The 13,108-nt window shown below is 36.9% G+C and overlaps 1 protein-coding gene across 2 annotated transcripts in view; it reads left to right on the top strand.

Annotated features, from left to right (window-relative positions):
* The window catches only part of LOC6031734 (nucleoporin NSP1), a 49,748-nt gene that overhangs the window by 34,893 nt on the left and 1,747 nt on the right, over positions 1–13,108 (top strand). Inside the window, exons 4-10 of one of the 2 annotated variants that reach the window (XM_038252999.1) lie at positions 3,807–4,109; positions 7,187–7,285; positions 7,346–7,444; positions 7,504–7,707; positions 7,861–8,679; positions 9,238–10,077; positions 10,172–10,270. In XM_038252999.1, coding sequence (XP_038108927.1) covers positions 3,807–4,109; positions 7,187–7,285; positions 7,346–7,444; positions 7,504–7,707; positions 7,861–8,679; positions 9,238–10,077; positions 10,172–10,270 — 2,463 coding nt within the window. Of the gene's footprint in view, positions 1–3,806; positions 4,110–7,186; positions 7,286–7,345; positions 7,445–7,503; positions 7,708–7,860; positions 10,078–10,171; positions 10,271–13,108 lie in introns of both variants that reach the window. The other variant, XM_038252997.1, reaches the window with a different exon arrangement.

Raw genomic sequence — 13,108 nt, 5'->3', positions numbered from 1 at the left:
TGGTCTCTCAAAACTGTACAAATTTCGTGGGTCATAAATTTGTCCCTTATCTAGTCCAAATGATGTACACTAGGATGTAACAAAAATGACTTTTTAGCGGGCATTCAGGGGCTCTGCCCTTCAATTTTAAATTGGATTTTTGTTTTCAAAAATGTCTATTTTTCAGGCACTTTAATCACCAATGCGTTTACCAAAAACATCACTGGCGTGTAGGCCAGCTCCGGCCGACTCCAACTGTTCGAGTTTTGACGACTCCGACTCCGATTCCGACTCCAGGTCCCCAAAAAGACCCGACTCCACCCACTCCGGCTCCGTCTCCGACTCCCTTGATTCTATTTATGCAACAAAAAAAAAGATTTTTAATTGAAATGGTACAAAAATACATTTCTGTTTCGCAAATATTTTTTTTCAGTTGCCAAAGATTTACCTCTCAAAGTTTAAAATGAACAACCAAATAAACTGCTCAAAGAAAGACTGAAAAAGCCAGTCACAAATTAATATTTATATATATTTGAAATTAAAATGTTTTTCGAAAAAGATTTGATAAATTTCACCAAAGAATAATTTTTCTAAATTAAAATTGGATAAATTAAGTTAATATTTCGTCGCTTGTATGCAAAATCCATAAATCATTGAAATATATTTGAAATATTTAACAATCAATTCAATACGTTTTTTGTTAAAAAAAAAATCTAATTTTAGTAATCATTGATTTGCCTCTCTGATTTTTGGAGAAATTTTTAAGAAGAGGCACATTTACATTGGGGTAATTCTCTACCAACTCACACGAAATCGGGAAAAGTTTCCCCGACCCCTCTTCGATTTGCGAGAAACTTTGTCCTTAGGGGTAACTTTTGTCCCTGATCACGAATCCGAGGTCCGTTTTTTGATATCTCGTGACGGAGGGGCGGTACGACCCCTTCCATTTTTGAACATGCGAAAAAAGAGGTGTTTCCCGAGAAGACGGAAATAACTTGGGAATAACATTTTTTGATATTTGAAAATACTAGGCCAATAACATTTTATGTTATTTATAACAAGATTTGTTATTCGTCGATTTTTTTGTTATTGGATTGTTATTGTAATAACAGACTAATAACATTTTAAGTTATTCTTCGAACAAATCTTTGTTATTATTTTTTTGTTATTTTAACAACTAATCCGATCATCCCAATAACAGTTGGAGTTATTCTTCCATAACAAAAAATGTTATTCCAAAGTTGTTTTAGCTTTCAATCAATATCAGACCAATAACAAATTTTGTTATGATAACATAAACTGTTATTAAACCCTTATGCAAAAATGAATTTTTCAGGAAGATTCCATAACACTTTCTGTTATTTTAACAGAATTTGTTATTGAAATTTCATGAATTTTGTTATTACCGTCTGCCCGGGTTTTCAATAATTTGCAGCCTGAAACGGTGATGAGATAGAAATTTGTATTATGAATTATGTTAATTTAGACGCCCGATTTGATGGCGTACTCAGAATTCCGAAAAAACCTTTTTTTCATCGAAAAAAACACTAAAAAAGTTTTAAAAATTCTCCCATTTTCCGTTACTTGACTGTTAAAAATTTTGGGACATGTCATTTTATGGGAAATTTAATGTACTTTTCGATTCTACATTGACCCAGAAGGGTCATTTTTTCATCTAGAATAAAATTTTTCATTTTGAAATTTCGTGTTTTTTCTAACCTTGCAAGGTTATTCTTTAAAGTGTAACAATGTTCTACAAAATTGTAGAGCAGACACTTGCAAAAATTTTGATATATATACATAAGGGGTTTGCTTATGAACATCACGAGTTATCGCGATTTTACGAAAAAAAGTTTTGAAAAAGTTACTTTTTGCGTTTCTCTTTGTTTCGTCGTCCGTGTCTGTCGCGGGTGACCATGAACGGCCATGATCGATGACGACCAACTTTTTCAAAACTTTTTTTCGTAAAATCGCGATAACTCGTTATGTTTATAAGCAAACCCCTTATGTCTATATATCAAATTTTTTGTAATTGTCTGCTCTACAACTTTGTAGAACATTGTTTAACTCTAAAAAATAATCCTGCAAAGTTAGAAAAAACATGAAATTTTAAACTAAAAAATTCGAAAAGTACATTAAATTTCCCATAAAATGACATGTTCCAAAATGTTTTACAGTCGAGTAACGGAAAATGGGAGAATTTTTAAAACTTTTTTAGTGTTTTTTTTTTTCGATGAAAAATACGTTTTTTCGGAATTCTGAGTACGCCATCAAATCGGGCTTCTAATTTAACATAATTCATAATACAAATTTCTATCTCATCACCGTTTCAGGCTGCAAATTATTGAAAAACACCTCTTTTTTCGCATGTTCAAAAATGGAAGGGGTCGTACCGCCCCTCCGTCACGAGATATCAAAAACGGACCTCGGATTCGTGATCAGGGACAAAAGTTACCCCTTAGGACTAAGTTTCTCGCAAATCGAAGACGGTTGAACGATGTCTCCAAAACTATTGTTCTGTTTTTCGATGTAAAAAATTGAACTATCGTGAAATCATGCAAACTTTCTCAATAAATCTTGAAATCAAAAGGCTGTAACTTGCTAATAAAAAATATATTATATGTTGGTTCCTATTTCAATGTAATGAGTGAGGTAAACACAAGCTGAAGAATATTAATCGTTTTGAAATAATGTACAGTCATCCCACTTATTCGGAACACACACAAACACTTTTGTGGTAATTTGTCAATAGAATGCAAAATGCAACTTTTCTGCCGACCCTGCTATTTTTAGGGCCTTTATTTCGGCATTGTCTTGCTATTTCACTAGTAAAAGTAATTCTTTTCAAACAAAAACTGCATTTCCAGACTATTTTATCCAGAGCAGCTGCCTCCAAATTGCCTGTTCCATGATTGTGGGATGTTATTGTGTCTTCCACAATTGTGGAACACTTGGATTTAACTGATATTTTCACAAAAAAGTTATCAGACCATTCATAAAACATTACTAAGCATGAGTTTTATTGGTTTCAGAGTGCGAAGTCATTATTTGATAAAAAAAAATGTACTCCTGGAGAGAATAAAAGGTTTGTTTACATCGTAAGAAAAAAGTGATCCGAATTTGTGGATTTCAAGGGTCAATGTTTTTCTTTGCAAACTTGATATAAAACGTAAAAATGTACAGCCGGTCTATGCATCAATCGAAAGATCGCAAGAAAAGCTTTCACTCGAAGGTACATTGGTCGATCTGTAAACTGTTCCGAATATGAGGGATGACTCTAATGATAATGTTTTGAACTCGTTTTTGCATTTTTGGCATGAATTTGTTAATCGCATAGTTGATTAATGCAAACATGCTTGGCTAGCATGTGTAAAATTGAAAAAAGAATACACTCTCATACTATGAAATCAAACTCTATTTATAAATGTTTGAGTCATCAAAAATCCATTAGGTGAAACTTGTTTTATCACACATTCGCCCGAATCAATCATCAGATTTTTTTTTGTTGATTCCAAACGATCATCGCCAAACTCGATGCACCTTAAATGGTCATAAAAGCGTCTAGTCTCGTCTCGTCTCGGTGACGATCACTTCCTGCTCCACAATTCAAACGCCAAAGCTGCGCGCGAATTAATAAATATTTATTGTCAAACTTGATGTCACGCGGCCACCCACGCATCATCGTTGAGTTCTGAGACTTTAATCAAGATGAGGGTAATTCGTAAATGGTTGAATATCTGTTTAGATGAATAAGGGAAAAATAAGATTTCCAATATTAGACAATTTACCCCAAAACCGGCTGTTCTAATCTTCCGTGACCATTTTAGGAACGCGCGTCGTCGACTCGAAGCGGGCGGCCGCACCTGCGTACAGCTTTGGCCAACGGCACCGGCCCCGGACGGAATCGTTCTCGCCCGGACCGCTGTACAACATCACCGGGCTGGGCTGCAAGGGCAAGGACACCCCGCCGGCCTACTGCCTCCAGAGCCGGCCCAAGGAGATCCCGAAGTACCTGACGCCGGCCCCGGGCGAGTACAACGTGGAGAAGGCGGACAAAATGCTGGTCAAATCCGCCCCGCGGTACACATTCGGCGTCAAGAAGCCGCCCAAGTCGACCAGCGAAACTCCAGGTATCGTTTGAGGAATCAGGCGCGAGGACCACCACCTTCACTCACTGTCAATAATCCTCCCCTCCCCATTCGAATCATTCATACCGGACTCACACACCATCACATCACCATTCATCATGGGAGGAGAAGAAGCCTTCTCACCAACACCAAGTTTCATAGAAGCAAACAAAATTATCAAAAAGCAAAAAAAGGAATCTGGTTGATTTGAAAAACAAAACAATTTGTACGCCACACTTGAGAACTAGATATTAGTCTAACTAAAACACTTTCAAAAACAAACTATATAAAACAAAACAAACAAACAGTCAAATCAAACACCTGAGCACGCACACATTTACAGACAATACCGATTGGTGTTCAATCAACAGGTGATTCGGTTTGTTTACTGCACCAACTGGGTTTTCTTGTGTTGGTTTGCTGATTTAAGTTAGATTTGAGAGTAGTGTTAGTTCAATTGTAATGCATGCTTGTTGCAGTGTGATGTGTAGTTAGTGTAGTCATAGTTACTAAACGTTTTGTTAGTACAGCTATGTAGGGTGAGAACACCAATTATTGTTGGCTGGTAGAAGCAGTAAGAGAATTTATTTGTAGTTATTAGCTTACCTAGGTGTGATTGTCCAAATATGTTGAACTCTTGAATTGATATGCAATTGTGTCAAAACGGTTAAAAAATCTCTTAACTCGCACAGCAGTTGCCACAACTCCTTTTTTATATTCGTTAAATTTTGCTTTCTACTCTTTGTTCTTGATTCCAAGGTCCATTTTTCGATATCTCGTGATATTGAGCGTTACAACACTTTCTATTTGTTGTGTCTCTTAACAAATCATGTTTTTCAATAACTTCTATCTCAAAGAAGAGACAACATTTTATGTAGAAGAGTCTTTTATGTTAAGTGGCATTGCCGATTTATGTTGTTTCCCTTTACTTTACTATTAAAAAAAATAACTCAAAGTGAATGATTCCTTCCTCATATTATATAGTACCTTTTAATAAAAATGCAACATCCAACATTTATAAGGAAGTCTTTGAAATAAAAATAATTAAAATATCTGTAGTCCAACTTCAAAACAAGTCAATATATTTTTAACATTATGCTTTTTTCGAGTTTTGTTAGATTGTCTATTCGTCGTCTTTTTTCAAAAACTTCAAATTATTAAATGATAATTATTTTCGAAATCAGATAATCGTTTGAATTCTATGTGCTTTTAAAATTTACGACCAATAATTAAAAACAAAACTATAGTATTTTTTAAAATTTTGCTCAAACTTTGTGGGGGCCTTTCCTATGACCAAGAACCATTTTTGTCATTGGTTCATCCTAGTACAATATTCGAAAATCTTTTCCTAAAAGAATTTTCTAATCAAAGTTGTACGTATTGTTGAGGACTATTCACAAATAAAAATAGACACACACAAAACATTGCTGATTTTCTAAACAACTTTTTGTTACAAAAATCAATTCCGAATTTATTAAATTTTTGATACGTTTGAAAAATGGACCAAAATCCATAAGGCGATTGAAAAGTACAGGCCGTCAAGTTTTGATTATTTGAAAAAATGAGAATGGGAAAAAAAACAAAAAACCAACCCAACAATTTTTCCCTGTTCTTTTTAATCTTGTTCTTGTAAAATCGAATTTTCAATCGTGAATAACTCTACACAAATTTAATAAAATTCATCGTTTGCAAGATATGGCCACTTCAAGTTGATTTTTACTATAAAATGTATTTTTACGATTTTTAAGTAGTGCTAATTTCTACATATATTATTTTCAAAAGGTTCAGAATTTTTCTAAAATTTCGTCAGAGAATTAAAGAATAACCCTCTAATTGCTGAGATACAGCGGATAAAAAAACAAACAAACAGGAAAATTAAAGTCAAAGTCGACGTGAATATGCTATCTTGTCGCACTTCGCTTTTTGACGCTTCTAGAAAAACGAGTTTTAATGATTAACCTTGAATTAAAAAAAAAGCTTTGTAAACGGTTTTTACAGATTCGTTGCATACAAAAAAAGGTAAGGTTAGTGAATTTTCACGATTCCGCAGACAGCGTGAAATTCATTAAATTCCACAATTTCCGTGAAATCTCGTGAAATTCAAAGATTTTCTGAAATCAATGCATAAATATGACCAATTTTACAAATATTTCATCCGAACAGGTTTAAAGTGTGAATTTGATAGTATCCAATTGAAAAACGTAGCATTCTCAAAGAAAATTTTAAATATTTAAAACTCAGTTTTTTTAATAATTCTTACAAATCTGCCCTTTTCTGGAAAATTTTAAATTTTGTCTTAGTCCCATGAAAATCCCACATAATTTGATTTGGTGGTCCAAGTGAGAACTTTAAATTTTCAGCTCGAAAAATCACTTAGTTTGGATGCTTTATAAAATTAAGTTTACACAAATTTTCCGATTGTAAAACATTAGATTTTATATGTTATTTTAGCATTTTTTACGTTTCGTGAAAATTCCGTGAAAATTTCATTTTTTTTAGCGTGAAAAATCACTAAGCCTGCATATCTCAGGATTGACATAAAATTTTGAGAATCTGTGAAGTTCAAAAGGTGAGGCATCGGAAGCTGTTTAAAAAGGCATTCTTAACTCAATTTGGAATAAAATCGCCATGGGTCAGGATACCACGATCATGACTATTTCTGAGGATCATATCTATCTAATTTAAAAAAATATTGAAAATCCTTAATTTTTGTTTCATATTTGTATTTATAAATATCTGAACTTCTTCAACGATCCTAAAAAAACTGTACAAACTTGTATCCCAAAAGTGCACAATGTTGCAGAAATTCTTGTGCTTATCCAAATTTGATGAATAAATGTGTCAGGAACAATTTTTAGAAATCACAAGTTTAAGTTAGTCAAAAAATAAAGTTTTTCTACGAGAAAAAACATGTTTTTAAATTAAGTGGAATTTCAGTATCAGTGGGTTTTCATTACATTAACAGTTAATCATCTTCACCAATTCATCATCCCATTATAGTTCCATCACTTTGTATCGTAGTTTACGTGTCCTTTACCCTTAAAATTAACTTTAAATTAATGCAAACATTGCCATTCTAGCTCCCTGTGATTATAAGCCAGAAAAAGTAGTTTTAGATAGCACACCTAAGTTTTCCTTCGGAATCAGGCCGGAGGTGAAGATTCGCAGCGAAACGCCAGGTGAGGTTTCTTGAAAAGTTACTCGAATATGATTTTACTGAAACGTGCTTTTACTTTCAGCCCCCGGCACCTACTCTCCCGAGAAAGTATTAAAAGACAAATCACCAAAGTACAGCTTTGGACTCAAAGTGATACCGGAAAAGCACGAGGAAACGCCAGGTATGAACTATTTCATTCTGAAAGAATGTTGTGACTCTCAAGTCTGCTCTTTCTCGTAGCGCCCGGAGCGTACCAGCCGGAAAAGTCGAGCCTTCTGCTGGATCGGAAGCCGGCCTTCACCTTTGGGCTGAAAACAATCGTCGAGAAGCCGAACACCACGCCGGCACCGGGAGCGTACGAGCCGGAAAAGTCCAAGCTGGACAACACCCCGTCGTACAGCTTCGGCATCAGGCCCAACCTCGACAAGCCAAACACGAATCCTGGTGAGTTTTGGAAAGCGATCAGCAACACAAGTGCATGTGTTTCGGTAGACAATTGGTTGACCCCATTCCTTTGAGTTGTTCAAATTTCGCGCCTCGCACGCAACTCACGTTATGATTTCATCATCCTCATCACGCTACATCGATCTTTTGCAGCACCCTGTCAGTACGAGCCGGAGAAGTCCAGGCGGCTCGATCACTCACCCGCCTTTCCATTTGGCATGCGAATCAATCACGACAAACCGAGCAATACTCCCGCTCCGTCGGCTTACGCAGTAGAGAAAGTAAACCTAGCGAACCAACCCGCGTACAGTTTTGGCCAGCGAACGGCTGCCCAGAAGCCAAACACCAATCCGGCTCCGGGAGCATACTCCCCGGAGAAGGCACTGGCGGACAGTGGAGCGCCCAAGTATAGCTTCGGAATACGACCGACAATCGACCGGGTGGACACGATTCCCGCCCCCGGTGCTTATTCTCCCGAAAAAGCCAAAGTAGATAGTAACAGTCCGGCGTACAGCTTCGGAGGCAAACATAACCTCGAAAAGCCAAACAATGTGCCCGGTCCAGGGGCGTACAACGCGGACGTGGTAGATAAGGGTAACGGGTTCAGCTTCGGACTGAGGCCTGATTTGGCCAAGCCGAATGCTGTACCGGGACCTGGAGCGTACGACTCCGACAAAGCTAAAACTGACAGCTGTCCGGCGTACAGCTTTGGTGGTAAACATCACCACGACAAGCCCAATAACGTGCCTGGACCGGGAGCCTACAATGCGGATGTAGTAGATAAAGGTACCTCGTACAGTTTCGGTGGTAAACATAACCACGACAAGCCGAACAATGTTCCGGGACCAGGTGCATACAATGCGGATGTAACAGACAAGGGCACTGCGTACAGCTTTGGGGGAAAGCACAATCACGATAAGCCGAACAACGTGCCTGGACCAGGCGCTTACAACGCTGATGTTGTAGACAAAGGCACCGCTTACAGTTTTGGTTGTAAACATAACTTGGCCAAGCCGTACAACGTTCCTGGTCCTGGTGCGTATAACGCAGATGCAATGGACAAGGGTAACGCGTATAGCTTTGGAGGCAAACACAACCACGACAAGCCGAACAATGTACCGGGACCAGGTGCATACAACGCTGAACTAATGGACAAAGGAACCGCTTATAGTTTCGGAGAAAAACATAACCTTGCAAAACCGAACAACGTTCCTGGACCAGGTGCGTACAACGCTGAGCTAATGGACAAGGGTAACGCATATAGCTTTGGTGGTAAACACAATCACGACAAGCCGAACAACGTTCCCGGACCTGGTGCGTACAACGCTGATGTTGTAGACAAAGGAACTGCTTACAGTTTCGGTGAAAAACATAACCTTGCCAAGCCGAACAACGTTCCTGGACCAGGAGCGTATAACGCTGAATTAATGGACAAGGGCAACTCTTACAGCTTTGGGGGTAAACACAATCACGACAAGCCGAACAACGTTCCTGGACCTGGTGCGTACAACGCTGAACTAATGGACAAAGGAACCGCTTACAGTTTCGGTGAGAAACATAACCTGGCCAAGCCGAACAACGTCCCAGCGCCCGGAACATACTCTCCCGAAAAAGCCAATGTAGACAGTAGTCCGGCGTACAGTTTCGGTGGCAAACATAACCTCGACAAGCCCAACACCATTCCAGGACCGGGAGCGTACAACGCGGATGTAGTGGACAAGGGAACCGCGTTCAGCTTTGGAGTCAAGCCGAATCTCGAGAAGCCCAACACAATCCCGGGTCCTGGGGCGTACGATACCGACAAGGTCGTTGACAAAAACTCCCCTGCGTACAGCTTCGGCGTCAAGACCAACACGGCAAAGGTCAACAACACCCCAGCCCCAGGCGCATACTCCCCCGAAAAGTGCAAGCTCGACCACACCCCCGAGTACAGCTTCGGAATCAAAACCAACGTCGAAAAGAAAGAAACCATCCCCGGACCGGGAGCGTACAACAACGAAGCGGTCAAGCTGGACAACACGCCAGCGTACACCTTTGGCGTGCGACCCGTAATCGACAAGATCGAACCGACCCCCGCCCCCGGAAGCTACTCGCCGGAGAAGCAAAAGCTCCACAACCCCGCGTTCACGTTCGGCGTGCGGCCAAACATCGACAAGATTGAACTGACGCCCGCACCGGGTGCGTACAACACGGAATCGGTCAAGATGGACCATCCGCCGGCGTACACGTTTGGCGTGCGGCCGGTCATCGACAAGGTGGACATTACGCCGGCGCCCGGTGCGTACGAGGTGGAGAAGTGCATGCTCGACCACGGACCGGCGTACCAGTTTGGGATCAAGGTGCACCGCGAGAAGGTGAACGATGGGCCAGGTACATTTTTAAGCTTCTTTTTCCTTGGTGGAGGTAGTGTTGTGTTTCGGTGGGGATCCTAACTAGTATCTCTCTGTTTTCTTCCCTAATACAGCCCCTTGTGCCTATGACCCAGACAAATCAAAGCTAGACCACGCTCCTGCCTACACCTTTGGAATCAAGCACAAAGGCGAAAAGCTGAAAGATACCCCAGGTAAGTGAATGTACTAATTTAACATGGTGTCATTTTAGATCCCAATAACATAATTCCAGAGTTTTTCCTGACCTCTCCAGACAATCGAAAATATTGTTTTTTTTTAAATCACATATTTGGAACACCCACAAACTCTGAACACTTTAATGATAATTTGTCAATAGCATGCCAAATGCATCTTTCTGTTTCCCTTCTATATTTGGATATTCTCTTGCTATTTCACTAGTAAAAGAAGTACTTTTTATACAAACAAAATCTGCATTTCAAGACTATTTTATCCAGGGCAGCAAAAAAACTCCCACTATTGTGGAACATCTGAATTTAAATGATATTTTCACAAAAAAAGTCAGTTATCAGACCATTAAAAAAAAACTAAGCTTGAGTTTCATTGGTTTCAGTGTGTAATGTCAATGTTTTGTAAAAAATATGTACTCCTGAAGAGAACCAAATTTTGTTTACATCCATATGAAAAAAGTGTTCCGAATTTTTGTATCTTGATATAAAACGTAAAAAACTTACAGTCGGTCGATACATCACAAGAAAAGCTTTCACATGTAAAAAAAAGAAAATCATTATGTTCAATTATCGATTTTCTATAATTGTTTTAACAAAAGTCGATCTGTTAATTGTTTGAAATGTGTGGAATGACTGTATCGTTTATTATGGTTTAATGCAATGAAAAAAACGTGATATTTGAAAGAAATATTTTTGCTCGAAGAAACGAACACCAGCGATAGATTTAGCTAAAACCTGTAAATAACTTTTTTAATTTTCAAATCTTTTTATCTAGCGTTTCTTACGAAATAACCTCATATTTTTAATGTTTTTTCAACAACAGCGTAAATTGTAGATGAACAATGACATAACTTTTATCCAACTAATATTTAATTGACACATAAGCAAATGTTAAGCCGCAACTTAAATAATTTAAAGATTGCATTGAGCAAAACAAAAACTAAGCTTCCTAATATTCAAAATATTTCTAAACGTTCCCAAACCTACTCAAGCGCAGGAAAATTAGTTTAAATTGTATTCAGTTGTTTTCACATTTATTTCCATTAAAAAAAATAAGTAAAAAACTTTCCAATTTAAAATTTGAAGTAAAAAACATATTTTATGTTTAATTTTAAAATTATTTGCCTTTTGCTAAATTTTCTATGGATTTAGGCCGTTTGTTAGATCTGCATAAAAATATTTTTTCAGTTTTTTTTATTGATGAGAATTGCAACTAATTGATTCCAAAATTTTCTAGATATTTTATTCGATAAAATCAAAAAAAGTTCACAAATGTTTCGATTTTTTCATTAAACCATTTTTTGCTGAGATATTGGCATTATAAAATGGGGGGCTGTTTGGGTGAGACTTTGTTTTTTTAAGCCGCTGTACCTCAGCAATCAGAGGTCAAAGCATCAATGCTTCTTAGACGAAATATTAGAAAATTTTCGAAACTTTTGAAGAAAAAAAAACATTTTAAGAGATGGTCACTCATAAGCACATTTTTAAAATATAAATAACTTTTTTTTTGTTAAAGCAAAAAACGGTATTCCAAATGTATGCACAGTACTTTTCGGTTGCAAATTCGATTTTACATTAAGAAACGGTAGTTTAAAAAGATGTTTTGGGTAAAATTTCTATTTTTTCCACAAAACGCCTTTTTCAAATCATCATAACCCAGCGTCAAAATTTTTGGCTGTACTTTTCTATTACTTAAAAATTTGTGGGATTTTGTCCCCTAAAACATATCAAATAAAATCAAAAAATTAAAAAATACGGATTTTCTGAAATTGATGTTTTGTAGATAATTGCTCATGGCAAAAAATTGCTGGTGATAATTGCTCATGGCAAAAAATTGCTGGTGATGTACTGATTTAAAATAAAAAAGTGTGTTTAATGGCTGTGTTCAAAATCTCACCACACAAAGATATTACATAACATTTTTGATGAAAATTGTAATCAAATATGTAGTGCTTTTTTAGGTCTAGCTACTTAAAGATTGATTTTGAGAAAAAAGAGCAGGAATTTTTTCAATTTGAAAAATTAGTTCATAACTGTTTTTTTACGTTTTTCTTCAATAAGAAATGGTTTCTATAAATTTGCTGGACAAATTGAAACCCTTTATTTTGTTATTTCTTATTTTAAATATCAGAATTGAGAAACAAATATTCCATGTTTCTTAAGAAACTTTGTAGGAACTTCCTGAAATATCTTTCTGATATTTTTTCACAAAGGGTTTTTTTCGGAAAAAAAACATATTTATTTCAAAAACAATCTTCAAGAGGGTATAAATTGAAAACGGCGCAGTATTTTTTGATTGCGAATTGAATTTTACAACAAAAATTATTAAATGTCATGTTTTTGGTTAGATTTTTTTTAATGAAAATCACAATTTTTCAAACATGGCAAATTTTCTGCAGTTATTACTCTATTCGTCTAGTAATAATTACCATAATATTTACCTTTCTTACAGTGTCGGTGTGGTTTTGCCAAATGGACTCCTATACTGCCACTACTGTCAAAAAAGTCAATATTATGATCGGATTCCTTTACGAATAGCTCAAAAGATGTCTTTTATGTCTCCTAATATTTCGAAAATTAAAAAATATGGTTTTTGGGAATTCAAAATAATAAGGACCACCCAATGACACAATACGGCTTTTAGGTCATAGGAAAACCTTGCAAACATTATAGCTTATTCAACTTATTAATTTGAAATCCATTTCAGGGTTTCGTGGTGACAAGACAAGGGAGCTTTAAAAGAAGTTCATTATCGATATTTTTTTTCACCTTGCCTCAAAGATTTTCATTAATAAAAGTTTGTTTACAGTTTAGTCTGCAAAA

The sequence above is a fragment of the Culex quinquefasciatus genome, chromosome 2 (genome assembly GCF_015732765.1).
Source record: "Culex quinquefasciatus strain JHB chromosome 2, VPISU_Cqui_1.0_pri_paternal, whole genome shotgun sequence".
NCBI classification, from domain to species: Eukaryota; Metazoa; Arthropoda; class Insecta; order Diptera; family Culicidae; genus Culex; species Culex quinquefasciatus.
The sequence above is the reverse complement of the archived record's forward strand: the minus strand, read 5'-3'. Positions and strand labels throughout refer to the sequence as shown.